General features: G+C 36.5%; 1 protein-coding gene across 4 annotated transcripts in view; it reads left to right on the top strand.

The window, feature by feature from the left end:
- Rfx7 (regulatory factor X7) overlaps positions 1-26,191 on the top strand; it is a 92,319-nt gene that overhangs the window by 36,131 nt on the left and 29,997 nt on the right. For 2 of the 4 annotated variants that reach the window (XM_029481237.1, XM_021172436.2), the window contains exons 3-5: positions 7,842-7,875; positions 23,395-23,477; positions 24,827-24,949. In XM_029481237.1, coding sequence (XP_029337097.1) covers positions 7,842-7,875; positions 23,395-23,477; positions 24,827-24,949 — 240 coding nt within the window. Of the gene's footprint in view, positions 1-7,841; positions 7,876-11,112; positions 11,139-19,592; positions 19,651-23,394; positions 23,478-24,826; positions 24,950-26,191 lie in introns of those variants that run through there. The other 2 variants (XM_029481238.1, XM_029481239.1) reach the window with 2 other exon arrangements.

Raw genomic sequence — 26,191 nt, forward strand, 5'->3', positions numbered from 1 at the left:
TTCTGGGTCTTCAATTCTATTCCATTGATCTTCCTGCCTGTCTCTGTACCAATACCATACAGTCCTTATCACTATTGCTCTATAATACAGTTTGAGGTCAGGAATAGTGATTCCCCCAGAAGTTCTTTTATTGTTGAGAATAGTTTTCACTATCCTGAGTTTTTTATTATTCCAGATGAATTTGCAAATTGCTCTTTCTAACTCTATGAAGAATTGATATGGAGTTTTGATGGGGATTGCATTGAATCTGTAGATTGCTTTTGGCAGGATGGCCATTTTTACTATATTAATCCTGCCAATCCATGAGCGTGGGCGATCTTTCCATCTTCTGAGATCTTCTTCGATTTCTTTCTTCAGAGACTTGATGTTCTTGTCATACAGATCTTTCACTTGCTTGGTTAGAGTCACACCAAGGTATTTTATATTATCTGTGACTACTGTGAAGGGTGTTGTTTCCCTAATTTCTTTCTCAGCCTATTTATCCTTTGAGTAGAGGAAGGCTACTGATTTGAGTTAATTTTATATCCACCCACTTTGCTGAAGTTGTTTATCAGGTTTAGGAGTTCTCTGGTGAAATTTTTGGGGTCACTTAAGTATACGATCATATCATCTGCAAATAATGATATTTTGACTTCTTCCTTTCCAATTTGTATCCCTTTGACCTCCTTTTGTTGTCTAATTATTCTAGCTAGACTTCAAGTACTATATTGAATAAATTGGGAGAGAGTGGGCAGCCTTGTCTAGTCCATGATTGTAGTGGTATTGCTTCAAGTTTCTCTCCATTTAGTTTGATGTTGGCTACTGGTTTGCTGTATATTGCTTTTACTATGTTTAGGTATGGGCCTTGAATTTCTGATCTCTCCAAGACTTTTAACATGAAGGGATGCTGAATATTGTCAAATATTTTTTCAGCATCTAATGAAATGATCATGTGGTTTTTTTTTTCTCTGTGTTTGTGTATATAGTGGATTACGTTGATGGATTTCCATATATCGAACCATCCCTGCATCCCTGGGATGAGGCCTACTTGATCTTGGTGAATGATCGTTTTGATGTGGTCTTAGATTCGGTTGGCAAGAATTTTATTGAGTATTTTTGCATCAACGTTCATAAGGGAGATTGCTCTGAAGTTCTCTTTCTTTGTTGGGTCTTTGTGTGGTTTAGGTACAAGTGTAATTGTGGCTTCATAGAATGAATTGAGTAGTGTTCCTTCTGTTTCTATTTTGTGGAATAGTTTGAAGAGTATTGGTATTAGGTCTTCTTTAAAGGTCTGATAGAATTCTCCGCTAAACCCTAGGGTTTTTTGGTATTTTTTGGTTTTGTTGTTGTTGTTGTTGGGAGACTATTAATGACTGGTTCTAATTATTTAGGGGTTATGGGTCTGTTTTAATGGTTTATCTGATCCTGTTTTAACTTTGGCACCTGGTATGTGTCTCGAAAATTGTCAATTTCATCCAGATTTTCCAAATTAGTTGAGTATAAAGTTTTGTAGTAGGATCTGATGATTTTTTTGGACTTCCACCATTTCCGTTGTTATGTCTCCCTTTTCATTTCTGATTTTATTAATTTGGATACTGTCTCTGTGCCCTCTGGTTAGTCTTTAATGAAATATTTTAAAAGTTATACTCAATCTTAATATACTTTAAATAATATCACATAGCATGTAATAAGAATCTGTTAACAGACTTATAATGACTTATATAAGTCATCTTTATGAAAAACCCTGAAGGATAGTGTATTAATGGTTAATACACTAAAGGATAGTGTATTAAAGGAAATAAATGGTTCATGTAAGTAAAAGACATATACCTAATGAAAGATCTCAGTTTTATATTCTAGAGGAATACTGAAACAGATTTTTGGGTATTAGAGTTTAACAGTTATTGGTGCCATGGATGGATAGTTACATAGCAGGGGCCCCAAGACCCAAGCCCTTTCTGAAGATGGAGATTCTTTTACAACTTGAGGCAGCAGCCAAGCTCTCTTCATTTCCCACGTGTAAGTCAGGGAAAGGGGTTAGGAGCAGAACATGTTGCCATCAGTACCCCACTTAATGTAAACTTACTTCCCCAGGTGAGAGAGTGTGGTAATTCAAGTCTGTTAATTAGAGATTCACAGACAGTATCCCAGAAGCCTGCCAGTATCTGTCAAAGGGGCCTGAGCTGGATTCTAACATTACATTCTTAAATTGCTGTGGAATCTGAACTCCTTTATTCAAAAGTATTAAGTTCTTTTTCTTTTCTTTACATTTCTGTTGTTGTTGTTGTTGCTGCTGCTGCTGTTGTTGTCATCATCGTCATCCTGGGTAGGGTTACTAAAACTTGAAGAGGAAAGAGTTGATTTGACTTAAGCTTCCATATCACTGTTCATCATGAAAGGGTGTCAGGACAGGAACTCAAAGAGGACAGGAACCTGGAGGCAGGAGCAGATGCAGAGGCCATGGAGGAGTGCTGCTTATTGGCTTGGTACCAAGGCTTACTCAGCCTGCCTGCTTTCTTCCTTCTTTCCTTTCTTCCTTCTTTCCTTTCTTCCTTTTTTCCTTCCTTCCTTCTTTCCTTTTTCTTTTTTTTCTTACTTCCTTTCGATTTGGTTTGTTTTGGGTTGTTTGGTTTTTATTTTTCTTAAAGATTTTACTTATTTATGTATATGAGTACATTGTAGCTGTCCTCAGACACAACAGAAAAGGGCGTCAGATCCCATTACAGATGGTTATGAGCCACCATGTGGTTGCTGGGATTTGAACTCAGGACCTCTGGAAGAGCAGTCAGTGCTCTACTCTCTCCAGCCCATTTTTTTTTTTAGTTCTGTTAATATGCTATTAACACATCATTTTATCTCCCTCCTTTCCTGAGTACCTATTTATGTGGACTATTTTTTTTCATGTATTTATTGGACATCTATATATTCTTGCTCTTAAAAATTTCTATTCCAATTGTTTACATGTTTATTAATTGGTTACTTGTCTTTACTTTTAGATCACTGGAGTTCTTCTGATCATCTTTTATCAGATATATACTGCAAATATTTTCTTAATTGATGCTTTCAACACATAGAACTTGCTTTTCATTTTTATAGCATCCAAGCCCATGTAGTCCAGGCTAGTCCTTAGTTCACTACCTAGCTGGAAAATGATCTTGATATTTTAATTATCCTACCTTTGCCTCTTGAGTACTGACATTAAAGGTGTATAGAACCACCCATGCTTTATAATTTATTTCTCTTTCATTTATTTTTATGTATATGAGTGCACTCTAGCTGTATAGATGGTTGTGAGCCATCATGTGGTTGCTGGGAATTGAACTCAGGACCATTTGGAAGAGCAGTCAGTGCTCTTACCTGCTGAGCCATCTCTCCAGTGCTCTTTCAAAGGTTATTACTCCTGCATTTTGTAAATGGTTTTCTGGCTTTCAAATTGTAGAATTTTTGTACAGTTTTTTTTTTCCCCAAGATACATTATAGTTTCAGCTTTTATTTTTAGTTTTTGATCTAGCTCAAATTGTCCTATAGTGTAAGGTGTGTTGCTTTCAGTACAGGTACATACAATTTATCACATCAGTATACATTAAAGAATTCCCCCAGGTCTCTTGAATTTCCCTGATTTCCTTCTTGCAGATCTGTTGCCTGTGTTGAAGATGGTCATTGTTCTCACCTCACTTTTGTTGTATGTGATGTTGCTTTTCTCTAGATGCTTTCATGGAACTCTTTTTATCTATGTGTTCTCATCCTCTGAGTTGACATATGTCTGGCTGAGAGTTTTCTTGCTTCTTGCAATCTGTAAGGTTTTGTTTGTCATGAAATTTGTGAAAAATCTGACCTTTATTAAATATTTTGTCTCATTTGTCCTCTCCTGTCACACACAGACCACCTGGTATTGTGCTGTAAATTCAGAATTTCTGTATTATCTCAAGACTTCTCTTTCTCCTTTAGGTTCAGTAAGATCTATCAGTTTTTTAGTTATGACCCTTTTACTGCTATCTGCTATCCTATAAAGCCACCCAAATGAGGTTTTTTTTATATATGTTACAACTTTTTGTATTCTAGAATTTACTTTTATTTTTTATGTTCACAGCTTAACTTTTTTAGTTGAGCCACCTCTGTGTGCACATTTATTATCACCATCCCTATATACTTGAGCATGCTTATAATTCTTCATGTTAAAAGTCTTATCTGCTGAATGACACCTAGGTCATTCAGGATTTGCATTCTGTGCACTGCTTTTTTTCCTCTGGACTCTACAGTATGTGTGTGTACTGCACAGTCAGAGGCTAGTAGTTCACCTTAGGGGATAAGTTGGTTAATTGTTTTTGAGACAGTATCTCATTGACCTAAGGCTCACTGATGAGGCAAAAGTTGAGTTTCAGGGATTCACCAGTCTCCCTGTTCCCAGCATTGGAATTACAAGCACGTAACCACACCCATCTTTTCATATAGGTACAAGTGTTTGAACTCAGGTACTGCTTGTGTAGGACCATGCCTAGATTTTATAGTAGTGCTAGCATCTGAACCATTTAGCAATCTCTCAAGCCTCCCAAATCACCTTTTAAAAAAAAAAAAAAAAGGAGTTTTCTAGCCTCAAACGATATGCAACCAAAGGTGACTTTCAACTCCTGATTCTCCAGCCTCCACCTCTTCACTTCAAGAATTAAAAGCCTATGCTACCATGCCCTACCCCATTAAGGGGTGGGAGGGGCAAGCAAAAGACCAGTAAGATGAAAAAAAATATCAGAACAAAGTAAAATGAAACAAGTCCACAAAAGTACCATTGAGGCTGTTTTGTATTGGTCAACTGCCCCTGTGCATGGAGTCTGCACTGGAGTGTAGTTGATGCACTCAGTGACACTCAGTGGCAAAAAGCGATTTTTTTCCTTTTCAGTTTGTAGAGTTATAGATAACTTCTTGTTTAGAGATAGGACTCCATGTCCAATCCTTCCTCATAGTGCTAGAACTCCATCTGGCTTGAACATGCATAGGTGTTGTACATACTGCCATAGTTCCTGTGAGTTCAAGTGTGCACCAATCCTATTGTGTCTGGAAGACACTCTTAACTTGGAGTCACTCATTACCTCTGGCTCATATAATTTCTCTGCCTCTTTTGCATAGATCTCCTGAGCCATAGGGGAAGGGTTTGACGAACATCTCATTTAGGACTGAGTGTTCCAAAGTCTTTCTCACTCTCTGCACATTGTCCGGTTAGTGGCCTGTGTTAATTCCCATTCACTACAAGATGCTTCTCTGATATGAATTGAGCAAGGCATTAATCCATGGGTATAGCAGGATGTCATTGGGAGGCATTTTATTACTTATGTTCCTTTATCAGATTCATAGTATTAGGTTTTCCCCTAGGCTCACAACCTATCTAGTCTCATCCCTATCTGTCCTCCGTCCCTTTAGCAGTTATTTATATGGGATCTGTGTCATGGAGTAGGCCTTAAATCCAATCAAAAGTTGTTAGTTACTTCCATAAACCAACATTATTTCAAAGAATTTAGAAGAAAGAGCTTTAATGTGGAAATGAAACAAATAACTGCTGTCACTACCATTCCTCATCATTGCATTAGGATTACAGCTAGAAATAGAAAAGAAATATAAATACTGAAAATCATCAAAATATCATTAATTGTGCACGAAATGATTAGCTACAAGAGAATCTATATCCCATTAAAACTAATAAGTGGGGGGCTGGCTGGAGAGATGGCTCAGTGGTTAAGAGCACTGACTGCTCTTCCAGAGGACCTGAGTTCAGTTCCCAGCAACCACATGGTGGCTCACAACCATCTGTAATGGAATCGGATGCCCTCTTCTGGTGTGTCTGAGGAGAGTAACTGTGTACTCATATATATAAAATAAATCTTTTAAAAAATTGCTCTCTTGCTCTCTCCTTCCTTCCTCTCTTTTTTCTCTCTTTTTCTTTCTTAAAATAAAACTAAGTGTACAAAGAGACTGGTGAAGATAAAACTGGTTTCAGTTATGAAATCAATAATTTTTCACATATCAGGAATCAACTAAAATAAAATATGTAATATGAATAATAACTATCAATATATCATCTATGAGATATCATGAAATTAATCTGCTTCCCAACCCCAGTTCAGTGTGTATCACTATTATTAGATGTAACTCTTAGGAGAACTTCTGTTGAATTTGATAAAAAAAAAAAAAGAAAAAAAAAATGAATGGACCTGGCATGTAGTGAACACTTCCCAGCGCTGAAAAGCAAAGCCAGCCAGATCTCTGAGTTCAAAGCCAGCCTAGTATACATAATAAGTTCGAGGCTAACTAAGGTTTATATAGGGAGACTCTGTGTCAACTAATTAATTAATTAAATACATAAAATAAAACAAACAAAAATATTAAAATGTTCATCTGGAAAAGTTTGGCCATTTTGAAAATGGACAAAGAAAGTCTAAAACAATGAAATAACTAGACATAATATACTGAAAGTGGTACTGCTTAGGGATGAACAATAAAATTAATAAAATAAAATAAAATTAATAAAAACAGAAAAGGAAATCCAAGAATAGATTGAAGAATATGTGAAACTCGGTATAACAGAGTCGGGAACAGATTGCAAAAAAAAAAAAAAAACAGTATATTACACATATACCAAAATTCCAAATACAGAGTGGGATTTTAAAAGATGATGTCAGAATCCTAAAATATAATGTATATACTTAGCTAGATTAATTTTTTTAATGTTTACTTTTTAAATTTGTGTGTGTATATTTGGGGGGAGATATAAATATACTATATATATGTGTATTCCCATGTAGGTCAGAAAAAGGGTGTCAGACTTCTTGAAGCTGAAGTTACTGACAGTAGTGAACTGCTTACTGTAGGTAGGTTTTGGGAACCAAACTCTGGCCTTTGGAAGAGCAATAAGCAATTCTTAACTACTGAGCCAGCTCTCTAGCCCTAGATAGGCGTTCTCAAAACAAAATACATCATAAAAAGAAAGTTAATACATTTGGACTAAACATTTTAACTTTGTCTAGACACAGTTGCTGTTAGTTAGCAAAGTCAAATATATGTGAGGAATTAGTATCTAGGATACATAAAGGTTCCCATAATAAGTATTAGTCAAATCTGAGCCAGAGATTTAGCTCAGTTGATAAACTACTTGTCTCTCAAACATGAAGACCTGAATTCAGACCCCAGAAATCACTTTAAAATGCTGGATATAGTGGTATGCTTATAATCTCAGCACTGGAGAAGACACAGGAGGATCCTTGGGCCAGCCAGTCTCGTCTAATTCTCATTGTTGAGCCCCAGGACATTAAGACACCATCTTAAAGGAGGTAGACACATTTTTGTGTGACAGTTGAGGTTGTTCTCTGGTCTCTACAACAGCAAACACATGTATACATGTACACACATAAACATAATAGTCAGGGCCTCACAATTGTGTGTGTGTGTGTGTGTGTGTGTGTGTATGTGGTGTATGTATGTATGTATGTATGTGCACTGCATGTATGCTCCTGGGGCTGGAGTTACGGGGTAACTGGAATTACAGTAAGCCACCATGCAAGAGTAGCAAGTGCTCAGAGCCATTGAGCCATCTTCTATCCCCATGACTAGGTTTTGTTGCATCTACTTGGCTCTTAGGCTTTCTGTGAAAGGTAATTTAGTTTTCATTATTTTTTTAAGACTGTGTTAAATATCTAAATGTTTCACATGCCTTGCTTTCATTTGTACTTTAGTAGGTATTATAACAAAATGCAGTATTTAATGAGATGCTTCACTGTTTCCTTAGTTTGTATAATTACTGTGTCTGTTTAAGAGAAGTTCTTATACTTAAAAGATCCTCTACTTTTTATTAACTCTCACTTTTTTTTTTCTCCTAGCAAAACTGTACAATCTAAAGTGGACTGCATTTTGGTAAGTACAATACCTCACAATCTACCATTCTTAAATAAATATTGATTCTAAATATCTCTTGAGTTTTTGTGAATAATTTTTACATTTACAACCAACCCTCTGGGTACCTTCATTATTAACTATCTGTGTTCTTGTGTAGCTCATCAGTCCTAAGACCACAGTGAGAAGCCATTGTGTTTTTGAATCTTGCTGACGTTTACTGAAAGATTACTTAAACATTTCATTAAATGTGTAATTTTTAAAGTTCTAATTACTAGGTATGAAAATTTTAAAGAAAACATTTTAGATGTTTGGTACCTTGATTCATTAGATAACCTTTTTGTCATTGTTTTGTTGGTTAGCCTTTTGGAATTCACCTACAAAGATAGTATACATTTACTAATAAAACCCTGTAAGTATTTACTTTAACAAATGCTTTTATATTCTTGGTGAATTTATTTTTGTTATTATATTTTCATCTTTGAGTTACAGCTTTTAAGAATTTAAGCCACAATAATAGTTTTATTTTGATAGTTCCTTAGGTCTTGTAAAGCTATTTTTTTATTTTTATTTATGTGTATGTATGAATGGTTGCCACATATATGCAGTTACCTGCAGACCAGGCCAGGAGAGGCTGTTGGATTCTCTGAGGCTATAGTTACAGGGGGTTGAGTAATAGCCTGACATGCGTATTAGGAACCAAATTCAGGTCCTCTTCAAGAGCTCACGACTACTGAGCCATCTCTCCAGCCTTTAGGTCTTTTTTTTTTTTTTTTTTTTTTTTTTAAGATTTATTTATTATATGTAAGTACACTGTAGCTGTCTTCAGACACTCCAGAAGAGAGCGCCAGATCTCGTTGCGGATGGTTGTGAGCCACCATGTGGTTGCTGGGATTTGAACTCTGGACCTTCGAAAGAGCAGTCCGGTGCTCTTACCCACTGAGCCATCTCACCAGCCCCTTTAAATGATCTTTTTAATGTATAGGGAAAACCAAGCCTTCTTCCACTCACAGAGATGAAGGCAAGATGGCTACAGGTTTGAAAACCAGCATAGGCTACTCAGTGAGACATTCTCACACAGGCATCCCCAACACACACCCTCATACACGTCCAACTACTGGGATAAGAGTTAATACTCTCTGCTCTCCCAAGAACCCAGGCTACACCCTATGCACCTGAGCATCCAACAGCTTTGCACTATTAAGTTATACATTGTCAAGATAGCAGATTCCCTCTCCTTGTCATTTCAGAACCTTTTCCTGTCAAATTCTGTGGGGTTTGGATGGCTTGAGGTATCTGGTGGTATAATGAATATATATCTTACTAGAGGTTTTTCCTATTATTGTTAACATTGTAGTTTCTTGAAAGGTAAATGGATAACAGTTTTTCATAGGGAGAAAATTCTATCAGTTCTATATATTTCTAACTTAACGGCTGAAGGATGGCTTTGTAGGGAAGTTTTTACCTGTACCTTTTACTTCCTGTCTTCATTCATTGACTTCCTTTTCTTTTCTCCCTTTATCCCTCTGCTTCTTGTTGTCTTACAGTAATCCTCTGGAATAGGCAATTATTTCGCTTCCTTTTTACAACTAAAATAACTAATATTCTTAGATTTAGATATTCATAAGGCATACATACTTTGGAGGATTATTCATTTTTTTAATCATGGAGAAAATAGGGAAAAGATAAGTAATATCTATTACAAAATACTAAATAAGAACAAAAGGTTTCACATTAAACAAATGAGCTTGAAATATCAGATATTGATAAATGCTATTATAAATTTTGAAAAGTGCACATTGAAGCAAATAAATGATGGTGACCAGAGTAAACTTCCGTGGATGTGATCAGGAAAGGCCTCTCTGAAATCATGATAGCAAAGCAGACCTGAGAAGCCAACCATGGTCTGGCAAGTGGCTCAGTGAATAAAAAAGTACTTAGTACTCTACCCTGGCAACCTGAGTTCTATCCTGAGAACCCAGATAAAAAGAGAACTAGCTCCACAAAGTTATCCTCTGACCTCCGTAAGCATGCTGTGGCATTCACACAAATAATAAACAAACAATGATATATAAATAAATAAATGTGCAGTGGCTTGCACATTTGTAGACCAAGGAGAATACACAAAATCAAAATTAGGAATGCGTTTGGAATATTTGAAAGATATAATGATTTCAGTAAGCTAAAACTCATGGAAGGGAGGGGAATGATGGCAGAATTAGAGTAAGATGTAGTATAGGGAGCAGTTTATGTCTGGTGTGCTGAGCTATGACAGGAAGGATGTATTCATCCTAAGTTCATTGAAAGCCAAGTAGAAGACTTTTTACAGGACAGAGTGCTCAGACCTTACTGAGCCAGGCATAGTAACACACATCTTTAAACTAAGTACTCAGAAGGCAGAGCCAGAAGGATCTCTACAAGTTCAAAGCCTATGTAGTCTACATAATAGTTCTAGAATAACCAGGAAATAACCAAACCCCTCAAGTAAATTTTATTTAGATAGATAGATAGATAGACAGACAGACAGACAGACAGATATATATATATATAGCACATTCTATATATATATAGAATGTGCTATATAGATAAGGGGAGCAGAATGGAAGTAGAAAACTAGTTAGGCTACTCATAAATCCAATAGAGCATTAAAGAATTTTGTTGAAGTAATAGTAAATGTTAATTATTTTTAAAATATATTTTATTTCAAAAATTAGAGAATAAGTCATTTGGTGTAATATCTCCTTGTTTTGAGTTTTAAACAATAATTTTGCTGGAAATAGAATTATTGCTTAACACTTTTATTGCTATGAATGTTATTTTGTAGCCTTCCAGTCTTTGTTATTTATGATGTGAAGTTAGTAATTAGTCCATCATTGTCTTTCTGAATGTGATGAGTTCTTTTCCTCTTAATTGCTATTAAAATTTCTTTTTATTTCATTCTGTCTCTTATTTGTTAACTTACCCACAAACACTGGTTCTCAGCTGTTTGACTGTTATGTGTATGGCTATGTATTACTTTGTATCATCTGACTGGGGCTTTATTGAATTTGTCTTCAGTAGATTAGTTTTGGGAAGTTTTCAGGCATTATTATCTCTAAATACTTTTCTGTTCCTTAGATTTTTTTCATCCCTCTTTTAAAATTTTGAAGATACATAAATTGAAATCACTGATGTTATTCTGGTCTCAATAACTGTTCTTCTTTTCTCTGATTGTCTTTCTCTCTACTCTGGTTTCTCTATTAAAATTTCCAAACCTAGGACTCAGGAGCTGAAACAAGAAGATTGTAAGTTCAAGGACAACCTAGACTATTAAAAACACTGTTTTTTAATTAATTTCTGTTATCTGACTTGTACTCAAATTTTTTCTTGTTTGTTACTAGAAAGAGTCTTGGGGATCTCTCAGGAGGCAATGCTCAGTTCTTTGTGTCTCAAAGAGTTGAGCAAAAACACAGAGAAGCAGTAATGAATGCCACAGTCAGTGAGAGGGAAAGCCGAGCACAGGCTGCAGAGTGGAATGGGCTCCAGAGAGCACAGGCTCAGGAGCTCCTGTTTTTACAAGACTTTAGTTACAGAGGGGGAAGGAGATTCCCTGGCGGGGTCAGATCCTTCTTTGATTGACATAGATGATTAGCATCTGTCACATGATCTATTCTATAATCATTTTAAATAGTCATCTGCTTGAGATGCAGTCCATACACATGAACTTTTAAGTGGTTTGTGGTGTCCCAAAGGTCCCATGGGGAAAAACATCACATCTTTAGAGTAGTCTTCCCCTGAATATTATTTCCTAGCCATAGTCAGACTCTTTTTCCTATTTGTTAGAGAGAGGGTTTGTACAACTTAAGGAACTGTCTAAGGCAGTCCAGGGCCAGTTACTTGATCCTAGAGTTAACCTTCCTATAAATCGCAGTCACGTGCATCTGACCCTCCCTCCTGCTTCATTTAGACGCAGGCAGCCTCATTTTGATAGTTTTACTATAAGACCAGGTGAAATGGGGTCATGGTAGCAGCCTCAAACAAAAATAATAGGGACTTTGATAGTTACTGATGAAAATTCAGATGTTTCTAATAATGTAAGCACTTCTTTGTGTATTGTTTCCTTAGTCAGTTGTCAGGCACACACTACTGTTCTTGTTGACTATTGTGTGTCATCTTGTAAATGTTTTAAAGATGCATTGCGAACATCTCTTTTTGGTTGGTTTGAGTTTGGTTTGGTTTGGTTTGGTTTGGTTTTATTGTTGTTTGAGATGGAGTTTCTCTGCAGCGCTGGCTGTCCTGGAACTCTCTCTGTAAAACATACTGGCCTCAAACTTAGAAATGTAGATCTCTGTCTCTGCCTCCCAAGTGTTGGAATTAAAGGCCAGTTCCACCACCACCTAGCCTTGTGAACACCTTAATCTTACTTTTCCTATTTCAGCCTTTCCATAATAATTTAACATATTTCCTTGTAAAATTTATTTGTATACTTTAGCCTTTTTTTTTTTTTTTGATCTTTGAATCTTTTTCATTTTCAATCTGTTTTTGGCTTCAGGTGATTTTTAAAACTTGAATAGGTATCCATTCCCAGCACCATTCATTGAGAATCCTCTAGCTTATCAAAATTTGTAATGGACAGGTCTTTTTCTAGACTCTCTTCCTCTCCCCATCAGTGTCTTGTGTACTATCACTTTATATGAAATCTGGAAGATAGTTCTATAAACAACTCATTGTTTATGTCATTTCCATTCAAGTATTAGAATTACTTTGTCAATTTCTTTTTTTTTTTTTTTTTTTAAAGATTTATTTATTTATTATATGTAAGTACACTGTAGCTGTCTTCAGACACTCCAGAAGAGGGCGCCAGATCTCGTTACGGATGGTTGTGAGCCACCATGTGGTTGCTGGGATTTGAACTCTGGACCTTCGAAAGAGCAGTCGGGTGTGCTCTTACCCATTGAGCCATCTCACCAGCCCACTTTGTCAATTTCTATTTTTAGAAAAAAATTATTGATTTTTTTTTTTATTGGGACTTCAGTGACTATATCACAGTCTTCCTCTATAAGATTGGGTTTTTCACTATTATAGTTGATTCTTCCATATTTTCTCTCAATATACCTTTGTAGTTTTCTCTGTAAATTTCATACAGATTTTCTTAAAACTATTCCTAAACATTAAAATTTTTAAAGTTTTAGATACTGTTGTGGGTAGTAATTAAATTTTTGTTATCCAGTGTTTATTGCCCATATTTATATTGATCTCTTGGCCTGCAGACTCATTGTTTACCAACTAAATATAGTGATTATATGTTTATTTTATGTATATGTGAATGTTTGTCTGTATATATGTAAAGGTGCTGTGTATATATGGTGCCTGTAGAGGCTAGGAAAAGATGTTGTATACCCTGGAGCTAGAGTTACAGGGTTTGTAAGCCAACATGTGAATGATAGGAACCAAACTCGCCTGGTGTGTGTGAAAACAGCTACAGTGTACTCATATACATAAAGTAAATAATTTTTTAAAAAAAATTATTCTTCCCAACATTTTTTTTACTTACAGCATTTATCTTCATCATGTATAATTTTATTGTTTAGTTTTGTGTGATTTGGATCCTCTGCAAGAGCAGCCAGTGCTCTTAATTGTCCAGCCCTGTAAATACAGTAATTTTATATAGAGGCCTAATACTTTCTGCCTACTTAAATATTATTAATGAATAATACTTTAATCCCTTTCAATTTATACCTAATATCAAAGATTCTTGAATTGATTTTCCTATCTCAAAAATGAAGAGTTTACAGGGGAAAAAAACTGGTCTCTGTTGTACTCTGAGCCCATCTTCCTACGTGTCAGCAGTTGTACCTGAGTTCTTTTCCAGAAACGATAGGTGCTCTCAAGTCTTCTCAGACCCCACCATGTTTTACATCCTCAGCAAAGATATTTTTCCTTTTTTTAAAAGATATTTATTTTATGTATATGAGTACACTATAGCTGTACAGATAGTTGTGAGCCTTCACGTGGTTGCTGGGAATTGAATTTAGGACCTCTGCTCGCTCAGGCCCTAAGATTTTATTTATTATAAATAAGTACACTGTTGCTGTCTTCAGACACACCAGAGGAAGGCATCATCTCATTACAGATGGTTGTGAGCCATCATGTAGTTGCTGGGATTTGAAATCAGGACCTCTGGAAGAGCAGTCAGTGCTCTTACCCACTGAGCCATCTCGCCAGCCCCAAAGATATTTTTCTTAAGTGTTCTTTATTTGTACTGCAATGTCTGACATTGGAGTTTGTATTAGATTCTTTGTGGCAGAGTTCTTCCAAGTGTCATTCTTTATAGGGTTGGGAAAACCATATATCTATGAGAACAGAAAACGGGAAGACGACCTCTATTTTTGTCTTAGTACTGTACTAACTTCTATCATTGCTCCTGCCTAGCCATCACAATAACCAGTCAATAAAAAGCAAAATACAAGAAAATTTAATGTAACGAAGAATAATGATATCTCTGCTGTGGGTCAGCCATTGTACAAAGCATTTGCCTTTTTACTTTGTGGCAAGGTCACTGTTATAAATTATTCTTTCGGGGCTAGAGAGATGACTTAGCAATTAAAAGCACTGACTGCTCTTCCAGAGGTCTTGTTCAATTCCTAGCAACCACATGGTAGCTTACAACCATCTGTAATGGGATATAATTGCTTTCTTCTGGTGTGTGTGAAGACAGCTACCGTGTACTCATATACATTAAATGATTTTTTTTTTTCGAAACAGGGTTTCTTTGTATAGCCCTGGCTGTCCTGGAACTCACTTTGTAGACCAGGCTGGCCTCGAACTCAGAAATTCACCTGCCTCTGCCTCCCGAGTGCTGGGATTAAAGGCGTGCGCCACCACGCCCGGCTTAAATAAATTTTTTTTTTTAAATTATTCTTCCCAACATATTTTTTTAGTTACAGCATTTGTCTTCATCATGTATAATTTTGTTTATTATCTAGTTTTGTGTGATTAAAGTATAAATAGTATGTAGAATATGCTAAATACTCAATTTTGGATGCATGGATGATTTTATTTAATTTTGAAACTTTTATGTATGTGTTTCATGATTATTATTTTAAATGGGGAGAGAATTAACTTACTGTTCTATTGTTAGATGGACTAAAAGTGATCTGGAACACTAGAATATAAGAACATACTTTCTGCCAGGCAGTGGTGGCGCACACCTTTAATCCCAGCACTTGGGAGCCAAAGGCAGGAGGATTTCTGAGTTTGAAGCCAGCCTGGTCTACAGAGTGAGTTCCAGGACAGCCAGAGCTACACAGAGAAACCCTGTCTCGAAAAACAGACTAGGGGCTGGTGAGATGGTTCAGTGGGTAAGAGCATCGACTGCTCTTCCAAAGGTACCGAATTCAAATCCTAGCAACCACATGGTGGCTCACAACCACCCATAATGAGATCTGAAACCCTCTTCTGGTGCGTTTGAAGACAGCGACAGTGAACTTATACTAATAAATAAATCTTTAAAAAAAAAAAAGAACATGCTTCTGAGAACCAGACTGATGTTAGAATGAGGCCTTCTACAAAAGATTACATACGCCTAACAATAAGTAGCTCACTGTAGTATTTCCTGTTCTTGCCAGTGTATATATCATTAAATAGATATATATAAAGTGTGGCCATTTGAAAAAGTGCCTTTTCTCCTCTGTTGGTGGAAGCATTCTATAGTGAATGCCAAATGCTAACCAAGATCAGTATATTAACTCAGAGTTGACTAAACCTACAACTACATTTTAGACTACCTAAGAAAAAATAATATGGCCTTAAAATGCTTGTGGTTGGAAGATAAGGATTATTTTGTGATATAGCCTTGGGGTAACTTTGTTTTGTTTAGTCCTTAAGAATTCCTGTTGCAAGCCAGGCGGTGGTGGCACACGCCTTTAATGCTAGCACTTGGGAGGCAGAAGCACACGGATTTCTGAGTTCGAGGCCAGCCTGGTCTACAGAGTGAGTTCCAGGACAGCCAGGGCTACACAGAGAAACCCTGTCTCAAAAAACAAAAACAAAAAAATTCCATGTTGCTTTTTTCTTTACTATAATTTTCTTTTAATTTATTATTAACTTACCCATTTAAAAAAAAAAGGATTTATTTATTATATGTAAGTACACTGCAGAAGAGGGCACCAGATGGTTTTGAGCCACCATGTGGTTGCTAGGATTTGAACTCAGGACCTTCGAAAGAGCAGTCAGTGCTCTTAACCACTGAGCCATCTCTCCAGCTCCCACCCATTTTTTAAAGAATTAGTCAGATAAATAAAAGTAATGAAAAACCCAAAATATATTTGAGACTACATTCATAAGTGTGAGCTTTTCTTAAATATGGGGAATGTAATAATCTCTTTAAATTTTTTCTTTCTTACTAAAATCTATTCACTGTTAGATACAGAACCTTCACAGTATTATACACAGAATCCAATGAGAATCACATTAGAGTCCTGTCTTGGAATATGAATTTGCTAGCATTCACATTGCAGCACCTTGTGATTCCTAGCAGTACAATTTCTTTTTTTTTTTTTTTTTTTTTTTTTTTTTTTTTTTTTTTTTTAGAGGGGGTTTTTTTTAGGTAGCCCTGGCGGTCCTGGCACTCACTTTGTAGACCAGGCTGGCCTCGAACTCAGAAATCCGCCTGCCTCTGCCTCCCGAGTGCTGGGATTAAAGGCGTGCGCCACCNTTTGTAGACCAGGCTGGCCTCGAACTCAGAAATCCGCCTGCCTCTGCCTCCCGAGTGCTGGGATTAAAGGCGTGCGCCACCACGCCCGGCATTTTTGTTTTGTTTTGTTTTGGTTTTTGGTTTTTTTGGGTTTTTTTTGACAATTTCTTGACACATGATTGTGGTTGGAGTAAATTGAAAGGAGCTTCTTGGTTTTGTTTTGTTTGTTTTCATTTTTACATAGGATTAGAAGTCCATGATAACAGTAAAAAAAAATCAGATGAAAGCTCACATCTTAATCCACAACTATGAGGCAGCGAGAGAAGGCACACTGGAAATAGCATAAGTTTTGAAACCTCAAAGCCTATTCATGGTGATATGATTTGTCTAAGAAGCCTACACCTTCCGGTCCTTCCTAAACAGTTCAACCAGCTGGAGACCAGCTGGTGAAGTATGATTCCATAGGGGCCGCTCTCATGCAAGCCACCACACTGGGGTTTTGTAAAATTTGCTTATTGGACTTGATTCACTTTTCCTTCCCTGACTCCTAGTAACCCAGATCTTCCAAGTGAGCTTAGATCACATTTCTTAGCAGAGTGGAGAAATTAAGCCATTTTCATTTTATACCGAGGTCAGTAGGTATATAAATAGAAGGCCAAACTTTTACAATAATCAAATATAATGTAAAGTGTTGGCTCTCCTAGTTGCTTGATGTTTTCTAGGACAGAGGACCGAAGGCAGTTTTCTTACATTGTTTATGTAGTTACTCCACAAAAGGAAATCATATTCCTCTGTAATTCCCCATGATTTTTAGAAGTTTGGAAACTGAAAATTTAGAATTCTAAGCAACAAGCCTGGAAAGTAAGAGTCCTCACTCTGTCTTTCTTATTTCACTTTATTGGGGAATAAAGTGCTGGGATTTGGGATTATGAATGGAGAGTCTGCAGTATTAGACTACCTGGAAACATCAGAAGACTGGTGTCACAAATTCCCAAAATTAAAATGTGTAGCTATCTGCAACTAAGAGAAAAATCTGATGAACACATGTAGCCACTGGAGGGTGAGTATACTATGTCTATGATAAAGAGCCCTTATTTTAAATGTGTCCTGAACATGAAAAGTTCTTTGAACACTACTTCCTTGGGTATGATCCTCCGAGGAACAGTAGCAGCATCACTTGGGAGCTTGTTAGAAATCCAGACTCTCAGGCCCTCCTTTCAGATCTTCTACCTCAAAAAAACTTCAGAGCCATTTCATTAAAGCTCAGTGTAGCCATATTCATCACTTATAAAATGATAGATAAAATAGAAACACTCTTCATACTATAAGTTAATTTAAAATTTAAAATGTATGTTTAATAAAAAAAAATATGGAAAAATCCTGACATAGCTGCTGAGAGTATAAGTTAGTGTAACAGTGGAGAAGAAATCCAAAACTGATAAAGGTGAAGATGTACAACCTTGATGACTATTTCTACTTTTAGACATGTTACAAAAACTCACAAGGGTCACAATTATTATCTAGCATTAGTGCTTAAAATACTGAATCTTTGTAATAATTCACTCACAGTACAACAATGAGCAGACCATTTTTACAATGTGCTTTCTCATTTATCTCACTAGCATATGCTGATCGTAAAGCAGTAGCTTTTCTTATTCATAAATATATTCATAACTGGATAGGACATTGTGGTGATGCTCATCCCCTCTGTTACTTTCTCTGATCCCCCTCCCTTTAATCCTTTTCCCTTTCAATGTACCTAATTGTCCTGCTTTTATTTTTATGCCACCTGAAATGCCTATATGAAAGAAAATATGTGGTATTTTCTGATATTGGCTATTTTGTTTCCATCTATTTTCTGACAAGATAATTTTCATTGTAGCTGAATAAAACTGTTGTATAAATATCACATTTTGTTCATCCTTTATCTATCAATCAGCAGTTTAGGCTGCTCTTACAACATTAGTATTTCAAACATATACGGATACTTTTTCCATCTTTTATTGGTTATTTTATTTATTTACATTTCAAATGTTATCCCCCTTCCCATTTCCCTTCTCCAACTCCCCATCCTCTACCCCCTTTCCCCCCTACCAAGATACTTTTATTGTATATGCTGCTGAAGGAATGTCAAAGAGAATAAAAGTTAGTGTGACATAGTAATACATGTCTACCTGATCTCTCTCTCTCTCTCTATTTGTGATTTTTTTTATAACTTTAGATTTTTAAAAACAAAATTGGGTACTAAACTATACTAGAAAGGTCCCCATCTGGCTTCATCTTATTTTTTAGGATTCTGCCTTACAAAAGAATTAATTAGAACAAAACGGATAAAAGCTTCATCTTGGTTGATGGTAAAAGTATAACCTGATACTAGAAAGCACTATTAAATGAATCCATAAATGCAAACTAATTATCCATAAGCTGAACTTGTTTCTGATTGACAACTAGGACCCAAAGCAGAGAAGCAATCAGAATAGTGTTGCAAGCTTTAAATCAAGTTGAATTATTAACGGGAGGTTTTGCTTATTTGTTTCATTGTGTATATATTGTTTAAAATTTATAGGAAGAGATTATCAGAGCTGTGGGGGGTTTTTGTTGTTGTTGTTGTTTTGTTTTACTTTTATTTTTTTACAGTCCAGTCATTACCCCCTCCCAGTATACCCTCCCACAGTTCTTCAGCCCATTCCTCCTACCCCCTGTACCCAAGAGGATGTCATTGTTGCTCTCCCCACCCCACCCCCTGCTTCCCTCTCCCCCCTCCCCAGCTACCCTGCCAAGCCTCCCCACTCCCTGGAACCTCCAAGTCTCTCCAGGGTTAGATGCATCATCTCTCACTGAGGCAGTCCTCTGCTGTGTATGTAAGGGGGGAGGGGAGCGGGTATCGGACCAGTAGCCTGGTTGGTGGCTCAGTGTCTGAGAGATCTCAGGGGCCTGGGTTAGTTGAGACTGCTGATCTTTCTATGGGGTTGTCCTCCTCCTCAACTTCTTCCAGCTTTTCCCTAATTCAACCATCACAGGGGTCCCCAGCTTCTGTCCATTGGTTGAATGTACGTATCTGCTTCTGTCTCAGTCAGCTGCTGGTTGGGCCTCTCAGAAGACCACCATCTACTCTCTTGTCTGTAAGCAAACCATAGTATCAGTAATAGTGTTAGTCTTAAATTTCAAAATATGTTATCTACCGAGTATGAATGGATGAAAGCTTTTATGATTATAGGCAGGAACCCTTTTCATATTGTTTTCTAACAGTTATTGCCCAGTCTATTCAACTAGGTAATGCTTGAGGCTCACCCTAAATTTGAAACCATTTTCATAGCTTTGCTTTAAGAACATCTTTTTAAAAGTGAAAACTTAAGTCTAGGGATAAAGGGATGTTGGTGTGGGTTATTGTTTTTAAAGTGTGATCTTTTAAAGTTTGATAGAGGTCTTCAGATATAAAGACACATCTGCCCAACTCTGTTATAGACTGTGACTGGTGTGCTTTTTGTAAGATGTTTTATTTTATGTATATGATGCTGCCCGTTAAACAGTTTCTGCATTCTCCTCTGGAATACTCATATAGCCTCTAGGGGTGGGGGCAGTCGAAAACTTAGCTAAGTCTCTTGTTGGAAGCTTTCTTTCACTTAGAGCAGAGTGTTAGTAAAGTAATTCAACTAGGTAATGCTTGAGGTTCACCCTAAACTTGAAACTATTTTCATAGCTTGGCTTTAAGTACATCTTTTAAAAGTGAAAAGTCAGAGTATTAATAAGGTTGAGAACACTGACTTAGAATAAGGTTATTTAGGCAAAGGCAAGTTGATCTCTGATTCAAGGCTAGCCAGGGCTACTTAATAAAATTCTATCTCAGAAACACACACAGTTCTTAAGTGTATACAGTCAAGTTTTTTCTCTACTACTATGAAAATGGACCACCATTATCCTTTACTTTATGAATTTAGCCAGATGTGGTTTTTAACAACTAGTGCATCTTAAAATGGTTATTCTTCACATTTAAATTTTCACAAAGTATATTAAATAATATGATGTTTAACATGCTTGCCACATCTTGCCTTGAAAATCTAGTAAGAGTCTTCATAAATCAGCCGTCATTGTTTTGGAAGCCAACATTTGGCAGTGAATGACACAAATATCTAAAACCAGAAAACTGTGATAAACTCAGACTGGAATCAAATGCCATTAGTACACACTTGGGTCATTTTGTTTCCATTTTTTTTCATAGCGTTAATATGACCAATTTTTAGTGTTAGTCTGTAGTTTTTCCTTTTGTGTGCTAAACACCAATTGTAAATAAAGAAATAACAGAGCATTTACAAGTTTTTATTTTTTAAAGTAAGAAAAAAAGTTTTACTTTTTTTTCAAAAGATATTCTTTGACATCTTATAAGTTTCCTTTTTAGTGCTTTGTCTTAATTTGAAATATGTTTTGAAATGTTCCTCTATTCTGAAGTTTCTCTATTTTTCTCATATCTGGAAAATTAAAAAATTATGTAAAATCCCAAGTTTAACAATCAATATGGGACTTATCTTTTTTAAAGAATTATTTATTTTCTGTATTTGAGTACACTGTAGCTGTCTTCAGACACACCAGAAGAGGGCATCAAATCTCATTACACATGGTTGCAAACCACCATGTGCTTGCTAGGAATTGAACTAAGGACCTCTGGAAGAGTAGACAGTGTTCTTAACCGCAGAACCATCTTTCTAACTCCTGAGATATATCTTTCCTTAATGATCAAATATTGTAATTTTAGGTATAGTTCTCATTTTTTGCCCACAATATTATGTATGATTTATTATTACAGTATAACCTCACTAGGTTCAGGATGATAGGCACTTTGGAGGTTGAATGGGAACTATAGTATTTAATAAAAATAATATAAGGAACCAAATTTAATAAATTTAAGAAGGGAGAGGTTGGAAGCAGGAAAGCCAGTTAGTTCGGTAAGAACTGTCTTAAGTCTGTGGGGGCAAAAAAAAATTGTGTTCATCAGTATTGTGATGTATTCAAGTATTTGTGTAATGTACAATACACAGTATAGTCAGACCATTCTCTTGTAAAATTTGTGAAACACAGCAAAACTTGCCAAAACATATATGCTGAGTAAGTGAACTTTTTTTGTTGGTGGTAGTGAAAGAAAAAGCTAAAGAACATAAACTATTGTGAGAGTGAAAGTAAAAATACTGAAGACTATGGGACACAATGTTTGTGCTCTAACTGGAGGATTAATGTGGAATGCACTGTGAAGAGTTCAGTTAAGCAGACTCCAAATCCACATGTTGTAGAAACTAAGAAAAGGCAGAAATCATCAATAAGACTGAATGCCTACTTTGTTTTTGTTTTGTTGTTTTTCTTTAAGAGATATAGCTCATTAAGCATTAGAACAATCCTTTGGAAAATACTCTTAGATGATGGGATTTTTGAAATGTACATAGGACCTATATGCAAACAATTGATAGATTAAATCACCTTCTGAATTAGATCTAAGATAAATTTTCGGGTAAATTTTGAAAATAAGGACAGGCTTCTATGATCTAAAAAGATTGCTCAATTGGTAAGAGTGCTTGGTGCATAGAAATAACTGTATTTGGGACTCCAGCACACACATACATAAGCAGCCAGGGCATGGACCAGCACCTCTTACCCCTGTGTTGCTGAGGAAGCTATGAAGAGATGGGATTATCTCTGAGGCTTGCTGATCATCCACATAGCCATTTAAGTGCCAACTGCAGGTTAAGTGAGAGTCCATTTCTCAAGAAAAGAAAGCAGAAGGCAATGAAGGAGAGCCAGCATCCTCTTCTGACCTCTACATACATGTATACAGTTGTATATAACAAAATGAATGGACAGTTCAAAATTGTGAGATTAATTCTGCTATTAAAATTGAATCTACATATAAACTGTGCTTTATAAAGAATTAATTCTGGCCGGGCAGTGGTGGCACACGCCTTTAATCCCAGCACTTGGGAGGCAGAGGCAGGCAGATTTCTGAGTTTGAGGCCACCCTGGTCTACAAAGTGAGTTCCAGAACAGCCAGAGCTACACAGAGAAACCCTGTCTCAGGAAAAGAAGAAAAAAAAGAAGAAATTCTGGGCCAGACATAGTAGTGCATGCCTGTAATCCCAGCTCTCAGGAAGCTGGGGTAGGTGAATCTCTCTCCGAATTGGAGACCAGCCTGATTTACATAGAGAGTTTCAGAACAGCCACAGCTGCATAATAGAGTGACTCTGTTTTAAAAGATGTCCTACACCATCACTACCACCTAAAACAATTCTGTCATAAATACTAGTAACCAGTTCAATTGACATTACTAAGAAGTTTTGCTTGAAATAAGTTACCATGAATGTCTTTTTTTTTTTTTAAGATTTATTTATTTATTATATGTAAGTACACTGTAGCTGTCTTCAGACCCTCCAGAAGAGGGCATCAGATTTCATTACGGATGGTTGTGAGCCACCATGTGGTTGGCTAGGATTTGAACTCCGGACCTTCAGAAGAGCAGTCGGCGCTCTTAACCACTGAGCCATCTCGCCAGCCCCATGAATGTCTTTATTGTAAAAAGAGGTTATAAAATGGATGAAACCCATACAAAGGAAGGCAGGAATGACATTTATTCAGCAATAATAGTAGAGAATTTTATAACTAGGTTTATCTAAATAAAAGCCCTTTTGAAATTCAAACTATAATTTCACCTGCATAGTTCAAAGGGGTTTGTTGGTTTTATTTCAGATCTTTTAGCCTGCATTAGCATTAGTCACATTCTAGGTATTTGAAAATTAGAAAAAGATTAGTAGCATTTAGGGGAAATAATAAATTTAGTTGGGAGGAAATATTTTTAATGATCTTTCTTTTTAACCCTTTGTAACCAGCAAGAAGTTGAGAAGTTTACAGACCTAGAGAAACTCTACCTCTACCTTCAACTGCCTTCTGGTCTTAGCAGTGCAGAGAAAAGGTAGACCTATCCCTGTCTTTGTAATGCTGCCTTGTTTGTAGGACTGTTCTGTGTACATTATGATTGATTGTTATTTTAGTATTCCTAAGCTTGTCTGAACACAGATTGGAAAAACAACACATCATGTGTCTTTTATAATACTTAGTTAATATTCACCATCAATTTTGAATATTTCATTTGTGTAGCTGGCTAAATACTATGAAATGTGAGTTGGGTTTGGTTACACAGCACAGTGGGAGTATGTATGCCATATAAAAATGTAAAAAAAAACAAAGAATAGCCAGGTAAGTCTTCTGAAGAATAAAGTGTGGGGTTGTTTTTAATGTAGTGTTAAATATGCACATCGTAGAGGTAAGAAAAAAGTACAATGTTGGCCACATTAATGTAGGTGTACCTCACTTTCAGTACTTTAGGTATTGCTTAAGTGGAGAGAATGTGGAGAAAACAGTTCTTCAGTTTCTATTCTTAAGACTTTCATTACCTTTGCATATTTCTGAGGATTCATTTCACTCATATGTTATCTTCAATATTATATTCATTTCAAATTGTACATGAGAAATAATGAAACACACATTATGTTGCTTTTACCTGTTCTTACCTCATATCAGCCATAATGACTATTTTAATTATATCCTGTTCTAAACATGTGCTCAGTATTTTGGAATCAGGTACTTCTACTCGGAGGTTGAGATTAGGGTCATAGTCATTAGACTAGCTTGCTGTATACGGTCTATAATGCCCATTTCATGAGATCGGCTTATAAAAGTACTGCCAGATAATAAAATTAATGCTGATTAGTGGACACAGTAGTCTATGCAAAGATGCTAGTTGTGAGAAGGGATGTGGGGGGTGATTTTCTTGAGGTCTCTCCTGTCCATTCTAGGGATGGAGTGTTTTAGTATGATTTCAGGATAGGTACTTCTACAGGCATATTCTTTGAGTGTGCAGAGGAAATCGAATATAAAGAATTTACCACAATGTTTGTTCTAAACATTTAACAATTTAGGAATTATAAACATATGAATAGGCAAGTAAGTTAGGAAATAATCATACAAAAGCAATTTTGATCAAAACAAAAGCCTTATTTTGTATTATCTTCACTACCTACTTAGAATCCAAGCCAGCAGTTTGGCCAAACAGGCCAGTATTTTCAGTCTGAAACAGATAGTAAAAACTGGCTCACAGTCACAAATACACAATTTCTATATAGATTACTGTGTATCTACTGTATGTCCTAAGTTCAGTTTGATCCGCTTATATGTTTTTAACATAACACTTAGGCCTTGCTTAAAAAGGTATTAATAGAATTGCTGTCTGGTTCAGCTAAAATTTGTCTGTTTTATCCTTAGTGATCAGAATGCCATGTCATCTAGTCGGGCACAGCAAATGCATGCCTTTTCCTGGATTCGAAATACCTTAGAGGAGCATCCTGAGACGTCCCTCCCCAAACAGGAAGTCTATGATGAATACAAGTAAGTGTACCACGTGATAGATTAAAGCAGATAAGTACTGTGTTACAACAGTGATTTACTTTATCTATGCTTATGATCTGGCTGTTACTTGGGTGATGTGTTTAGAAATTTCCAAGATTACTACCAGCTCTAAGCTTCTGTGCTAGAATGTAATATAGAACAGGATTATTGGGCTGGTGAGATGGCTCAGTGGGTAAGAGCACCCGACTGCTCTTCTGAAGGTCCAGAGTTCAAATCCCAGCAACCACATGGTGGCTCACAACCATCCGCAACAAGATCTGACTCCCTCTTCTAGAGTGTCTGAAGACAGCTACAGTGTACTTACATATATTAATAAAATAAATCTTTAAAAAAAAAAAAAAAGAACAGGATTATTAAATGAGGGCTTTGTCCAGGCTTCTGAGGATAAAGGATGTATAGGGATACTGAATTTAAAGGTTCTTATATTTTTAATGGGAGGGATTAGAGGGACAATGGGTGGCAATAAAAAATAATCAGTGCATAAGAAAAGACCAAAACATGGTTTTTTGTACTTTAATATTTTTCTCTTTTTTTTTAAATTGGATATTTTCTTTATTTATACTTCAAATGTTATCACCTTTCCCAGTTCCCCCTCATCCTGAAACTCCTTATCCCATTTCCCCTCTCCCTGCTTCTATGAGGATGTTCCCCCACCTACCCACTCCCGCCTCCCTGCCTTGGCATTTCCCTACACTGGGGCATCAAGCCTTCGCAGGACCAAGGACCTCTCCTCCCATTGATGCCCGACAAGGCCATCCTTTGCTACACATGCAGCTGGAGCCATGGGTCCCTCCATGTGTACTCTTTGGTTGGTGGTTTAGTCCCTGGGAGCTCTGGAGGATCTGGTTGGTTAATGTTGTTCTTCCTATGGTGTTCCAAACCTCTTCAGCTCCTTCAGTCCTCTAACTCCTCCATTGGTGTACTTGAATTTTTAAGCCACTTTTCATAAATCTAAAACCATTTAATTCTATCCCAACCAGAGAATATTGTAAAGTGTTTATTTAAGGATAAAAGAGATTAATGACATACAAAAACTCCACACAAATAACTTTGATTATGCAAATAGTTTGTTTAAATGGGAAATAAAAAGTATATATGTTATAGGTCTTTAAAGACAGAGCATGACTTGCGGGGCGTGGTGGCGCACGCCTTTAATCCCAGCACTTGGGAGGCAGAGGCAGGCGGATTTCTGAGTTCGAGGCCAGCCTGGTCTACAGAGTG

Source organism: Mus caroli, chromosome 9, assembly GCF_900094665.2.
Source record: "Mus caroli chromosome 9, CAROLI_EIJ_v1.1, whole genome shotgun sequence".
NCBI lineage: Eukaryota > Metazoa > Chordata > Mammalia > Rodentia > Muridae > Mus > Mus caroli.